Raw genomic sequence first — 16101 nt, 5'->3', positions numbered from 1 at the left:
TTTTTTTTTTTTTAATGTTACTTAATGATTTCAATTACGTGATGCATATTTCATACTTCATATTTCATACATCAAACGTGCATGGCATTACGATTACACGAGATCACGAAGTGATTTGCAAGTCAATCGACATTTACCATGGCAAATGATCATCTATCAATCCGTCTCCACTAACTTCTCGATTGGTTAGCTTGGAAAACTCGGAGGAACGTGCCTCGGATGACGTTGACAAGATACTATCCCTTGATGATGTTACCCCAAACACTACCCTCGTCGTTGTTATACTCTTCCCCAGTCTTTTGATATTCTACTACAATCGATTGTATACGTAATCCAATCTGGTGTACGTTTCATGCTCTTTGAGGTATCAAGCTCCTCCTCGTTTCACTAATGTACGCCTCGCTGCAGAAGCGGGATATCTCTCGTAGGCTGGTGATGTAGATAAGGGTAGTTTTGCATCCTCCAAAGAAGAATGGAAATACACGGGAGAATCGATGCGACAAATTTTTGCATCGAATGTACGTATAAGAAGGTTAATAGTCGTTTTGAGAAGAAAATTATGTATTCGATTCGGTTTTTTTTATTTTTTTTTATTTTTATTTTTTTATTTTTTTATTTTATTTTTTTTTTTTTTTTTTTTAATAAAGAAATTTTGTTTGGAATTGTTTGTTATTTTTTTCAGATTCGAGCACAATTTCGGGACCTGTGTTCATCGCTCCAGTTGGAAATCAAACGGCTGCTATTGGTCGTGAAGTTGTTTTCTCTTGCAGTGTTCGTAATATCGGGAAATACAAGGTAATTGAAATGCGAAATGTGTGTACTCGTTAATTTAGGATAATGATTTTGCAACTGTTTTATCGACGAACGGTAATGGATATTAGAGAATGCGAGAGAGTTCTAATAATAATTCGATGATAAGCAAAAATTGATTCTCGTTCCTTTTTTCCTTCGTATTATTTCCTTTTAATATTTTCTACAACGATCGCTTAATCTTTGGTGTTAATCTACAACAGCAACGTTACAACCACACATTAAACGAATCATTTTTAGAAGTTTAAAAAACTTGACAAAACGAAAACAAAAAAGAAGAATACCGAATCTATTAATATATCTTCTTTTTCTTCTTCTTCCTAATCAAATATAATCCAAATATAGTTACGTTTAGTAGGCTAATTAAATTTCTAAAATTAAGTCCAAAAAATTGCGCTCAAATTATTATTGTCAAAAAAAAAAAAAACAAGCGAGAAAATTCTCTTCGAAGCCATCTTTTCCTCCAATTAAACAAAATATCAAAACAAATCATAATCGAATCAACTCGACTCAATCAAACAAAACGAACAAACAAAATATTTCTATATTTCACACATTCCATCACATTCGCAAGAAAATCTCTCCTCCAATAATTAACAAAATACCAGAATAAATCATCTCGACTCATTTGCACGCATTTAATTACATAAAAAAAAAAAAAAAAAAAAAAAAAAAAAAAAGAACAGAGGAAAAGAAGAAAAATATTCCATCGATATTCTCATTACCAAGTTTATACACATTGGCGAGAAAATTCTTCCACCTTTCACCCTACCAATCCATCCTCCCTCCAACGTTACCTATATTTAGTAATAAGTTTCTCGATCGAGATACTATATATATATATATGTATTAGTAGAGGAAGGATGAAACGAATAAGGAAAAGCGCGAAGAGAAAGATGGCGATGCGGTGGAATGGGCTGGTAATACGTGTGTGCTCGCGTTGGAGAGAGAGAGAGAGGGAGAGAGAAGAGAGGGGAGGGGGAAGAAAGAGATGGAATGGAAGCAGGAATGGAAGGAGGAGCGAGTAAAAGAGACGACGGAGAAGACACATTTTCCCTGGCGACAGATTCCAACCCGTAAAGTATCCTAGCCAGATGAAATATTCGGTCTATAGAAAGCCACTCAAGGCAGCTTGGCAGCCAGGGATGGATTAAGATAAGCTCGGGCCCTTCCCCCTCCCCAGTCAGATCCAAATAGTTTCCGGAGATCTTTTATGAGGGGAGATGGCAGCCAAACTTATAAATGTTGTTTTACTTTCGTATTGTCTCTCGAATCGAACGATTCCAAGATGAATATTGGATCATGGCATACAGGGTTAAAAGATTAATTTGATCTTTGTATTTGGAAATTTTTCTTTCTTCTTTTCTTCTTCTTCTTCTTCTTTTTTTTGATCGATGTGTTATTTGTTCAATTGCATTTATTTGTTTCGCTTTCGAATTCTCTATCAGTAAACGAAAATGCATTTGAAATTTTTTCTTCTTCTTTTCGATCGATGTGTTTATAGCTTTATTTTTGTATTGTCTCTCGAATTGAACGATGATGAATTATTGGCTTCTGACATAAAGGATTAAAAAAAATTAATTTGATCTTTGCATTTGAAATTTTTTCTTTCTTCTTTTCTTCTTTTTAATCAATCGTGTTATACGTTTATTGCATTATTTGGTTTCGTATTGTCTCTCAAATTGTGAGCGAAGATGAATTATTGGCTTCTGACATAAAGGATTAAAAAAAATTAATTTGATCTTTGCATTTGAAANTTTTTTTTTTTTTTTTTTTTGATCGATGTGTTATTTGTTCATTGCATTTATTTGTTTCGCTTTCATATTCTCTATCAGTAAACGAAGATTCATTTGAAATTTTTTCTTCCTCTTTTCTTCTTTTCAATCGATCGTGTTATACATTTATTGCATTATTTAGTTTCGTATTGTCTCTCAAATTGAAGATGAATTATTGGCTTATGACATAAAGTATTAAAAAAAATTAATTTGATCTTTGCATTTGAAATTTTTTCTTTCTTCTTTTCTTCTTCTTCTTCTTTTTTTTTTTTTTGGTCGATGTGTTATACGTTTATAGCTTTATTTTCGTATTGTCTCTCGAATCAAACGATGATGAATTATTGGCTTATGGCATAAAGAATTTAAAAAATTATTTTGATCTTTGCATTTGGAAATTTTCTTCTTTTTTTCTTCTTTTTTCAGATGTTTTATATGTTATATATTTATTGTTTTATTTTTATATTGTCTGTCAAATTGAATCAAAGATAAATATTGGATCATGGCCCAAAACAGGATCGATGGAAATTAATTTGATCTTGTATTTGGAACTTTTCCTTTTATTTTCTTCTTTTCTTCTTTTACCTTTCATATTGTTTTTCAAATTGAACGAAGATGAATATGGCAAAAAAGGGGAGGATAAAAAAATTAATTTGATCCTTGCATTTGAAAATTTTCTTCCTTTTATTCGTATTATATTTTATTTTCGTATTGTCTCTCAAATTGAACGATTCGAAGATAAATCGATAGGATTAATTTGATTTTTACACTTGGAATTTTTTTCTTTTCTTTTCTTTTTTCTTTTATTCTTCTTTTCTCAAGTTTGAACGTTCGATGAAAATTAATTTAATTTTAAATTTTTCTTCTTTTTCTCTTCCATTCTATTCAATTATATCGATTCATTTCCAAAATAATATAATTCAATTGTATACGTATTTTGAGGAAAATTATTGGCAATATTTTTGTCGTGAATTTTTATCAATTCTGCTTCATTTTACAATTATACGGAATACATATTTTATTTACTGTAATCCCATTCATAATTCTCCCTCGTTATTCGTCAATTTTGAATAGAAAATATCGATGAATGATCGAATAGAAATGACAATCAAGATTAAAAATAATAAATTTAATCGATCCTCTATTATTCTCGCATTTTCTTCTCGACGAACAGGAAAGAACAGAATGCAATAATATTAATCGTAGAAATAAAACTTTTAATAAAACCTGCCAATTATATATTACCGGATATAGCAATTTCAATTACATTCAATCATAATAAAAAAAAAAAAGAAAAAATATCGAGTAATATTCCTAAATAAAAAACTCAATATCCTTTGACAAAAAATCAATATCCTTATCCATTCTCGATTCCCCTCTTAAACGTAATTAATTCAATACAGCAAAGAAATTCCTTTTAGGAAACAAAAATAAAAAATTCAGACAGAATAAAAATCATTTTTAAATTAGGATTTCAATCAACGTTTAATAAAAAAGAATAATATCCACAATATTCTCGATCACTACCAATTCAAAAATTCTAATTTCATTAAAAAGAAATAAACAAACGAATACCAAAAAAAAAAAAAATAAATAAATTTTTCCCAAACACACATACACACAAATTTCATATTTTTCATTTCATATCACAATTTAGAAATATAATCCATCTAATCTTATCGCTTTAATTACAAAATCATTTAAATATCTGTTACTCTATCCATATACAAATATAAATATATAAGATAATCTCCAACATCATTATCTCATCCATGAACGCAATTCTCGAAGCAAAAGATTTCGGGGAAAAATTGTTCGATTTCTGAAATATCGAGTGACGAGAGGTAAATGAATTTTGCAGGTTGGCTGGCTACGCGCCTCTGACCAGACGATTCTCTCCGTCCACACGAGGACGGTGACGCACAATGCGCGCATCTCGGTCTCGTACGAATCGAGCGGTTGTTCCGGAGCCGCGGGCGGAAGCGCGTTCGGGGTGACAGGAAGCAGCCAAGCCGCGGAGGAAGTGGTGAACGGCACGTGGCGGCTCCACATTCGCCAGTTGAAGGAGTCGGACAGAGACTGTTACATGTGTCAGATTAACACCAGCCCTATGATATCCGAGTTAGGGTGTTTGGACATTCTTGGTGAGTTCTCAGCATGCTGCGTTTTTTATTTTCTTTCGGATCGATCGATCGATATTTTTCACAAATTTTTTAAGAATTATTTAATAAGTTTTTCATTTCATATCATAATTTAGATAGAAATATAATCCATTTAAGAATTGAGAATTTTAGAATTGAGCTTGCCGTTTGGATCGCGAATCGATCGATTTCATTTTTTTTACAAATTTTTCTATTTTTTAGAGGTGATTAAGTGTTTTTTTTTTGTATTTTTTTGTATTTATTGTATTTTTTTCATGTGGATAAATTTTCTAATTTTAAATTTTTTAAAAAATTGGTTTTTAAGGATGATTAAGTGTATTTATTGTATTTTTTTTCACGTAAATCTTAAATCGATCGATTTTATTTTTTATATAAATTTTTATATTTTATAATAATAATTTTTTAATTTTAATTTTTTAATAATAATTTTTATATTTTGGTTTTTAGGGATGATTAAATGTATTTATTGTATTTTTTTCACGTAGATCTCGAATCGATCGATTTTATTTTTCAACAAATTTTTCAATTTTGGTTTTTAGACGTGATTAAATTTTTTTTCTGTGGACGTTGAATCGATCAATTTTACTTTTTAACAAATTTTCCAATTTTGGTTTTTAGAGGTCGTTAAGTGTATTTATTGTATTTTTTTCATATGGATAAATTTTCTAATTTTAAATTTTTTAAAAAATTGGTTTTTAGGGATGATTAAGTGTATTTATTGTATTTTTTCTCACGTAAATCTTGAATCGATCGATTTTATTTTTTATATAAATTTTTATATTTTGGTTTTTAGAGATGATTAAGTGTATTTATTGTATTTTTTTCATGTAGATCTCGAATCGATCGATTTTATTTTTCAACTTTGGTTTTTAGAGATGCATTTATTGTATTTTTTCGTGTGGATAAATTTTTCAATTTTGATTTTTAGACGCGATTAAATGTATTTATTGTATTTTTTTTTTTCATGTTGAATCGATCGATTTTACTTTTTAACAAATTTTTTAATTTTGGTTTTTAGAAGTGGTTAGGTATATTTATTGTATTTTTTTCGCGTGGACATTGAATCGATCGATTTTATTATCTACAAATTTTCCAATTTTAGTTTTAAATATTGGAGGTGGTTTAAATGCATTTATTTATATATTACAAATTTTCCAATTTGAAAAATCGACGAAATGGTACATTTGTTACATTTATTTCTGTCATTTAGAGACTTCAATGGATTTTATTTTTTTATAAATTTTTCTCTTTTTGGATACAAAAATATAATATTGATGGGATGGTTGAGTGCATCCATTTGTGTCATTTAGGATCGTCGAATCGAATCGAATTTATTTCTTACGAATTTTTCAATTTTCCTACTAAAATTTTAAACTTTCAATAATACAATTTTTAATCCTGTTCTTTCTACAATAATACAAACACACACACACACACACAAAAATAAAAAGCACAATATATATATACATATCCTGATTAAAAATAAAACAAATCTCCTTTAAACTCTTTTATAAATTTTCAATTCATGATTCTCCTTAATCACGAGAAAAGCGAAAACTGGCAACTAATGAATCCTAATGAAAAGAAATCTACAAAGAGACGTTTCACTTGGAATGCAAAAGAGATATAACACCCCTCCTTGCAACTAAATAAGAATGCTAATTACAATTTATATTCCTTATTCCTTACGTCCCTCCATCCATTAACTATCTCGTAATAAATATTTCATCCAAACGAACCCTTTTTTTAAAAAAAAAAAAAAAAAGATCCATCCATCGATCGATGGATCTATCACTCCCACTTTTACAAGTGTTAAAAATCCTCGAAATTTCCACTGCGTGAAAATATCTTCCGCTTCGACCGACATCCTCCCCCCCCCCCCCCCCCCCCCCCCCCACCCCAAGAAAAAACAAACAAAACCAAAAAAAAAAAAAAAAAAAAAAAAAAAAAAGAGAGAAAAAAAGAAAGAAAGAAAGAATTCGCTGAATTTCACGGTTACAAACCGTGGGGATGGGAAAGAATTCGAATAATCCAACTGAAACGAGATTAATGACGTTAATTTCAAGACTTCGGCGTCCGCGTTTTCGATCGGTATGACGAAGCGATCCGAAAAATTCCCCCCCCCCCACCCCCCATTCGATGCGCGCCGGACGACGATCGGGCAGCTTAAGTTCAAAATGGTGCGAATTATACGTGTACGGCGGCACGAATGAAATATACGAGTGGCGATTAAGCCACTCTGGAATCCACTATGTTACTTATAACGTAAATGGCGTAGGGTTAATATGGTAATCGAACGTTTAATCTTTTCGTTCGAGCGCCATTTGTGGGTTTTAAAACCGTGCAATTTTTATTAGTCTTTTTAGAAAAAAAGAAAGAGGGGAATCGTTTCCAACATTTTCAACGTTTTTCGTTTTCGTTTTTTTTTTTTTTTTTTTTTTTTTAATATGATTTAGTTTAAGATTTAGTTTAACAATAAGTTCGATAATAATTTTTATCGTGATAAAATAAGGTGATAAGGGACCAGTACAGTGTACAGTGTGTGTGAGAAATTGATTTTACACGGAATTTTCGGTGTTTGGCAATTTGTATAGAATTTGTTTTAAGTTTGGTTATGATGGTATTATAATAGAAAAAAAAAAAAATAAAAATAAGGAGGTACCAGATAATAACTGATGAAATTTGCAATTGAATTTCTTCTTTGGATTGTTAAATTTTATTAAAAACAGGAAAATTATTGAAAATTGAGAGTGGTTGTAATTTCTTTTTTTTTTTTATTAATAGACGTTTATGTAGCAGAAAGGATATTGGGATATAATTATACACCGATTGATATATATATATATATATATAAAATTCCTTGGAATTCAATCGAGTTGATTCAATATTTAATTTCCAAAGATCCACGAATGGCGAATCAGTTCGAGAATAAAGTTCTAAAAATATTCGAAATCCGTCAATCCACTCTCGCAGAGTGTGATAAAATTTGCGACAATTTTAAAAGTAAAATTGTACCACGTTATCCAATTTCGTACTAATTCATGCATACGAAGCATCGTATTTTAAATAAAGCAATAAAGTATTACAAGGCAGAGTGAATGAGATTGAGAAAGAGATTAGAAATTTAAAAAAAAAAAATAAATAAATCGTCGATATTTCCTCCGACAAAATTTACGACGAGGTAACTTTTAAAATTGTACAATGCCTTTCAATTTCGCACCAGAAATCCATAAAATCACATAGATGTCGTTCTAAGGCAATGTCGATATTACGAAGATATTAAATCGTTAGATTGGTAAAAAATCGTATTGAAAAAAGAATTCGAGTTAACTCTGATTAATTTTATCATTGAAACGTCAAATCGTTTTATCGATATATTTTGGAACGGATTTAAAACCGTATAAAAGTTTCGCCTCGTTTAAAAATAATTAGACTCTATCGTTTTACCAACGTTCAAACTTCGCGCCAATTTACCATCGCTATTCAAATTCAATATGGCGGAAAAACGAATCCACGCCCGCTATAACGCGCATCGGTTGAATTTATTTTCCTGTGAAATCTCGACGGCCACACTTTCTTTCTTCGTTCTCGATATATAATTCAATATAACCGACATAACAAACCTTTTTTACAGCGGCACAGAGGAAAAGCGATATTCGCGCAACATGTCGAACAATCGTATTTCACTTCGACAATACATCGATCCTCTCAAGAATCAATGATAGAAAAATATGGTTCGCGTAACGCGCTTGGACGGCACAAAGAAAATACGAAAATATGGTGTGCGATATACGTGTATATAAATTATACGTGCATACCGTATTACTTTACTCCATTATAAATTGATTCGTGCAAATAAAATAACGGATGATCAAATTATTGTGAAAATACGATTTTTATATTAAAAAAAAAAAAAAAATGTAAATAAATTGTTGAAACGTAAAAAAAAAAAAAAAAGAAAAAAAGTAACTACTACGTGCTTTCAATTAAATTGATTTCTGTTATAATATACAAATTCCAATTTACATTTAATGATTATACGCGAATAATAATAATTTTCACAATATATTATTATTCTAGATTTCAAATAACAATAAAGTTTATTCAACTTCACAATTATATAGTTTCAATAAATTTTCCTTTTTACAATTTGATCATCCCCGCTATATCACAGGGATTGTTCGTGTATATAACTCGATATAACTTAATTAGTTGAAACAAATAAACGGATAAAAAAAAAAAAAAAAAATAATCGAATAAAATTTTTTAACTCGGTCCGTAACGATTCTCTCCGATACGAGGAAAGTTCAAGCTTCTTGCCCGAGCTTCGAGGGGAATATTTCTTTTTGGCTCGCGAGGAGCGAAGAAAAGGAAAAAAGAAAAGAAGAAAAAAGGAAGAAGGGAGAAGGAAAAGCCGGAGTGTCACCGGGCCCCTTGCCAATGAATCGATCCGCCTATTTGTCCGTCTTTGCGCAACTCTAGCCTCAAAGCGATACAAATTGCGCGCACCTCGTTTACTTACTGATGGTAACAAGGAAAGTTTCCAGCGACTCGGTTATTCGAAAAATGATGAAACTTTGGTGATACGTGGTGGAAAGTCGTGGTGGAACGTCAAAGCGTACTCGTGATGGAATCGGGAAGAAGGTCGGTCTCCACATACGACATACGGAATATCGATTTAATAAACTGGAAATAGTCTCGGGATATCCGCAATTATCGTGCAATTATCATTAACCTAACCTAACTTTTCGTCGTACATGATATTTAAATAGAAAAACAGAAACTGACAGAAATTAATGTTTTTAATCGTTAGATCGCGAGTATTTATGGAAAAAATAAAATTTCTACGAATTTGTGGTTAAAAAAAAAGTGGAGAATTTTGAGAATTTTTTAATTATTGTATATTGCACTTCGAATATTTTTTTCTCTTTTTGTAGAAAATAATAGATGGTTGAACTGCTAAAAATTAGTAATTCGTTAAATCGCGAATGTTTATGGAAAAAATAAAATTTATGCGAATTTGTGGTTAAGAAAAAATGAAGAATTTTGAGAATTTTTCAATTATCGTATATTCGAAATATTTTTCTTTTTTTTGTAAAAAATAATAGATGGTTGAATTGCTAAGAATTAATGATTCGTTAGATCGCGAGTGTTTACGGAGAAATAAAATTTTGTACGAATTTATGATTAAAAAAAAAAATGAAATTTTGATTATCGCAATGTATATTGCACTTTAAATATTTTTCTGTAGAAAATAATAGATGGTCGAACTGTTAAGAATTAATAAATATGATTTATAAGTACAATTTCATAAATTTAAGCATGTTGGATAAGAAGATTAATTTGATAAAGTTGTTTCGATTATATCCGCGTAGAAAGAAACGAGTTTTTCCATAGAAATACACGTTTACCGTTCTGATTCCAATTCGATAACCAGAATAAGTTGCGAACGGGGTCGCGAAATTATTCCAAGTACGATAATAATATTTTTCTTTCTTTTTTCTTTTTTCTCTTTCTCTATCGCAAATAATTGGCCATAATTGAACACAAACCTCCCTCCCTTGTGATTAAAACGATTCAAATAACAAGAAGAATTAATTTTAATCTTCTTTAACGAGTGGAATTTATCAGTGAAATATTTACCAAAGAAAAAAAAAAAACAAAAAGAAGTATCCATTTTTATCTTATCTGCCCTATGAAATATCCTTACCTCGTTTTATGAAATTTTAAAATTTCCATAAAAATTTATCAAGCGGCGAGAACGTGTCCTTTTCTTAATCACTTCCTGTTCCCATTTCTCATCGTTTAACACACAGAAGGGTGTGCTTGGAAAGGATAATTATTGCGTCCACGACGACCAACGAAGACGTTTCGAACATCGGTAATTTCTTGTTCCTTCCTTCCTTCTCTCTCTCTCTCTCCCTCTCCCTCCCTCCCTCTAAATCCGTCCCTCGAGTTATACTCGTGCTAAACGTTAAAGGCCGCCTCATTACGATGATGTCCTTTGGGTTTATGCATACGAGAACTCGGAGAGGACTGTCAAAGTTGTGTCTTTCATCAATCTTCCACTTTTACCGTAATTTCTTTCTTCCTTTTTTCAAGATCTCGAGAAATATCGTGGCCTCGGGTCTCGTTTCTACAAGATAAGTGATGTTAAACTTTTTATTTATTACAATATCTTGTTTTTATTTTATCAAAGCGAAATTTAGTTTAAGTTAAAAAGCATTAATTTCGTAAATTAAAAATATATAATATTTCAGCTATTTTATTTAAAATTTCAAAAAAAAAAAAAAAAGAAATTTAAATCAATAAATATCGATAATTTCAAAATTATCGTTTTGAACAAACTATTTTTTTTTTTTACAGAAAGTGAAAATAGTTATTATTTACTTTTTTAAAATATATATCTACGATTATAATATTAATATCAATTTTTTTTAAATAAAATTTTTAATGATACAATAATTTTATTAATCCGTTTAATTATTTACTCGATTTATTCATCTGTTTTATTTTACTCGTTTGACAATTTTCCTTTCGAGTTTTTTGTTTAAAAAAAAATTCCATCGATTGAAGGAAAGAGGAAGATTATTACGTATTTTGTTTTGCAATATAACGTAAAATTCATCTATCTAAATTTAAAATCTGTTTAATTTAATCGTAGATTTATCGTCCAAAGCTGGTGGCGCCTTTATAATTTGAAATCCTTTATTTCTTTGTTTCGATATCATTGTCGATTCGATCGTTTGAAACTTAACACGTTTTAATTTCGAATCTTTTCGTAATTTTATCTGAAAATCATCGTTGATTCATTGTTTAAAATTTCGTAACTATTAAATCCTAAAAATCGCGTTAAATCGAGATCGAATGATTGAGTCGTCATGCAAAATTTTACGACGAGCTTCGAATTCCATTTTTTTTTTTTTCATTGTCTCAAAATTAATTTTCATCATATAACTCATAAAAAATAAATTTGACACGTTTGTTATGATATATGATAGAATATTATATTATAAATATACTATTATACTTTCTTTTTCTCCATCAATTCTTCCTATTCCTTTATCAATTCCTCTTTTGTATCTTCTTTGTCCTCTTTCTTTTTTCAATTTCTCTTCCTCCTTTAATTTATCAATATTAAGCTCTGTTTCATTATCAATTTCTCCTTTTCTTTGCCCCCTTCATTATCCTTTTATTCTGTTCTTCTCACCTTCTCTATTTTCTCTTCGGTGTTTTTTTATTAATAACTCGTTAACATTTTGCAAAGGAAAATGTTACTTGAATTTACCTGAGAAATCTCTTATTAATCTGTAATTTCATCCATCATTCGATACCAAAAAATTTTTCAGATCGAGTGCTTTCAAAAAGAGTAATATTTCAAATTAATTTTTCACCAGTTATAATATTCTCTGGAAAAAAGTATTAACCTATTCACCTATCATACGAAAGACGAGAAGACCGATATTCTGTTCGTCTTTCATATGATAAATATTTCAGAATGATCTCGACGAAATCTACAAAGTTGAAAATATCTCTTGAAAAAATTAATAATTTTTAGTTGCACAAATAGGTTAATTCTTTTTTTTTTTTTTTTTTTTAATATCAACTTTAATATCACCATTCGAGAACACTTTATAACAATCTTCACACATCCTCTATGTCCTCTAACCACTCACAGATAAGTAATATCGGAAAATAATCGAAACCGTTCCACGTTTCTTTCTACCGTAATAACCTAAAAAATAACCTAAATGAAATATCGAGTCTTTTCTCTAATATCTGTCTCACGCGTGATCAAGATACTCCTCACTTAAATGGCACGAATGGTTTATTATGAATTTTGCACGAGACCACTTCCATCCATCTTTCAATCCAACATTGTTTCATGGATTCGTGATGATAAACGAAACACGTCCCTCCACTGTTTGTTGGACAGTACCGCCAGATATCGTTTACGGAGGCGACACCAGCGCCGACTTGGCAGTTTCGGAAGGTGACAATGCGACTCTAAGCTGTCGCGCGACTGGAAGGCCGACCCCAAGAGTGTCCTGGCGAAGGGAAGACGGAGAAGCCATTCTCATAAGGGCCTCTTCTGCCGGTACATAATGACACTATAAAACTCGTGGCTATCTCCGTGGACAGACCTCTTTCACTTTAGACCGTTCCTCCTTTCGTGAAAAAAGAAAAAAGAGGGAAAAGAAAAGGGAAAGAAAAAGGAGAAGAGAAAAGAAAAAAGGCAGAGAGACGACGACCAAGCTTTAATTTCGTTTGCTACCCATTACACCCATCCCTTTGTTCGCGTTTCTCTCCCTCACTCGTCCCAAGTGTTCTCTTCACTGCGACGAGAGATTTATATCGCGATGCTTGGTTAATCGGTGATCGATACTTCGTTTTATTATTTATACGAATCAAGTTGATTTTTTTCTCTTTTTTGGGAAGAGGAGGGGATTTTGTATCGTTTGATTGTATCGAGATGTAGAGAAAGAAAAAAATGAGAATTCGGAAGATTTTTTTTTTGGAAGATTTGATTTAGATATTCATTAGTTTTTTTATTTTTGTTTTTTTTTTCTTTCCTAAATATCCAATTCTTCTTTCTTTAATTTATCAATTTCTTCTTCTTCTTTTATTCTTCCTCCTTCTTTATTAATTAGTAAAATTTGGAAAATTTGGAAGATTTCTTTTGGAAGATTTCTTTTGGAAGATTTAGTTTTATTAATTTTTTTATTTTTGTTTTCTTATCTTTGTTTCCTTTCCTTTATCAATTCTTCTTTCTTTTTTCAAAATTCATCAATTTTTCTTTCTTCACTTTTTTATCAATTCCTCCTCCTCTTCCTTTATAATATTATATATTAATTAGGAAAATTTAGAAGATTTTTTTAAAGGAATTTGGTTTGGATATTCATTAGTTTTTCTATTTTTCTTATTTTTTTTTTCCTTTTCTTTATCAATTTTTCTTTTTCCTTTAATTTAATTAAAGGAATTTAATTCTTTATCCCCTCCTTTATCAATTTTTTCCTTTATCAATTAGATAAATAAGGATAATATTGGGAAGTTTTTTTTGCAGGATTTAATTTGGTTTAAATATTCATTAGTTTTTCTATTTTTGTTTTCTTATTTTTTAGTCGAATGGAAATTTATCGTTGTACTTGTGATCGATGTTTCATATGAATAAATTTATTTAGTTTTTTTTTGTAATTTGCAATTCGATCGTTTCGTTATATTACGATGTAAGCTTTATTTTTGTTTTTTTTTTTTTTAATTAATTAATTTAATCTGATCAATATTTTATACCAATGAAATAAAAAGTTTTTTAGATGTAGTTTTTTTAACTTTGTAATTTGCAATGATCTCTCTTTATGTTGCGATGTAAATATTTGGCAAAACATTTTTAAGCAAAAAATTTGATTCGGTTTGCCATCTTGAAGATATATTGCAATGATCGATTGCACTGATGAATTTATAGATTTTTTTTTTTATGATTTTCAGTGCTTTTAAATTTGCCAAAATTTACAATATTTTTGGAAAATATGATTTGTTTCACTATCCTTTTTACTCAAATGAAAATTTATTGCTCATGTTTTATATATTTTTCTTTGCAATTTTGCAATGCCTTCGAAATTTATTATGCCAAAATTTATAGCAATTTTGGAAAAATTTATTTCCCTATTTTCCATGAAATCTTGTATCTTTTTTTTTTTTACGATTCAATACACTATACTGTTTCTTCTCTTCTTTCTTATCGAATATTTCCTTATTTAATTTTCTTATTACGTAATTTATCAAAATTTATAACATTTTTGCAATATATGATTTGTTTCCTTTTTGCTCAAATGAAAATTTATGTAAGCTTATAAATTCTATGCTCTACATCTATATGCTTTATAAATTTTTCTTTTGCAATGCCTTCGAACTTGTCAAAATTTACAACAATTTTGGGGAAATTTATTTTCCTATCTTTCATGACGTAAAATCAATCTCGTATCCTTTTTTTTATTTTCTTACGATTCAATCCCAATCTACGCTACATTGTTCCTTTCCTTTATCGAATATTTCCCTATTTTTAATTTTCTTATTAATTCGAAAAGAAAACAGCACGCCACATAAAAGCACATATAGATAAAAATATACATATCGTAAGTATACATCCAGAAATATTCGCGTGACTTTATATTAGTTTCACAGGATAATTAATTAACTTTAATATCCATCCTAATTACATAGAAATCCTCTTCCCACTCGAAGGAGAAAAGAGATCTCGTTCGAATAATATTTTACACAACGCATGCGCGCGCACACACGCGCACACAACAGCTCGAACCGTATCTCACAAGTGAATACATTCGCTCACATCGTACGACTTAATCGAATTAATATTAATATCATATTCAATTTTTCGTTGGATAATATTTTCAAATTAATACAACGGCGGAATTTCGAGTAAAATTGTTATTTTGCAATCTCGCCTTTTATACGCTGACGAGAGAAGCGAAGGCGATTAATCTCAATGAAGCGAAGTATGAAAGGATTTCGTCCTGTTTTTCCTTTATCGCGTTAAATAATTCCTTTCTTACTTCGCTTACGCTTGTTTACACGGAATTTTCAACGCGAAATTCTCGTGTGCATGGTCGATTGAATATTTAAGAAGCGATAATCCAGATTGTTGGCAGATTATTATTATTATTATTATTATTATTATTTGTTTCGAATCGAATTATTATATTATACATTCGATCTTTTCTTTTTTGGTTAAATTTTTTTTTTTTCTTTTTTTTTTAGGACGTTATCGCGAATTTTTATAGCGAAATTATTTGAAACAATAGAGAATGACAGTTTTCTTCGTCTCCTTCGAAATTTAATTACGATCGTAATTAAAATTGTAATTACAAACTTTAATTAAAATATTTAAACGCCGTATTTTTAGAACAATGTTTCTGCAAAATACATTGAAGATACTTGAAAAGAGGCTATTGTGAGAATATAATGAAAAACTATCACGAAAATACGCTAGACGCGAAGTAATGCAATTTCGAGGAAGAATAGTTTTCCCATTTTTTTTTTCTAGAAATTTCCCAATTTTTTAAAAATTACATCCAATAAAATTATCTTAAAGAGCGTTTCTAAAGAACAATTCACAACAAAAATTTCTCAAATCAAATTACCCAATTTCTAAATCTTATTAAAATTCGATTATTCTTATCAAAAATTTTATTCAAATATTTCTACAATTTTCGATAAAAATTTCTCGAATCAAATTTCGAATATCTAAATTTTACGATTTAGAAATTTTATTTATTTAGATCCCCTCGAAAGAATTCAAAAACAATTCCTATAATTGTCGATAAAAGTTCCTCACTGAC

The 16101-nt window shown here is 29.8% G+C and overlaps 1 protein-coding gene and 1 long non-coding RNA gene across 5 annotated transcripts in view; one reads left to right on the top strand and one right to left on the bottom strand.

Moving 5' to 3' along the window:
- The window catches only part of LOC122712042, a 45987-nt gene that overhangs the window by 19274 nt on the left and 10612 nt on the right, over positions 1–16101 (bottom strand). The window lies entirely within an intron of this gene.
- Positions 1–16101, top strand: part of LOC122712039 (lachesin-like) — a 78140-nt gene that overhangs the window by 52114 nt on the left and 9925 nt on the right. For 2 of the 4 annotated variants that reach the window (XM_043931330.1, XM_043931328.1), the window contains exons 2-4: positions 683–795; positions 4444–4726; positions 12681–12842. In XM_043931330.1, the coding sequence (XP_043787265.1) occupies positions 683–795; positions 4444–4726; positions 12681–12842 (558 nt within the window). Of the gene's footprint in view, positions 1–78; positions 519–682; positions 796–4443; positions 4727–12680; positions 12843–16101 lie in introns of those variants that run through there. The other 2 variants (XM_043931329.1, XM_043931331.1) reach the window with 2 other exon arrangements.

The sequence above is a fragment of the Apis laboriosa genome, unplaced genomic scaffold, assembly GCF_014066325.1.
Source record: "Apis laboriosa isolate Shangri-la unplaced genomic scaffold, ASM1406632v1 scaffold18_cov149, whole genome shotgun sequence".
Classification (NCBI taxonomy): Eukaryota; Metazoa; Arthropoda; class Insecta; order Hymenoptera; family Apidae; genus Apis; species Apis laboriosa.
Note: the sequence above shows the minus strand (reverse complement) of the source record. Positions and strands in the feature narration are given on the sequence as shown.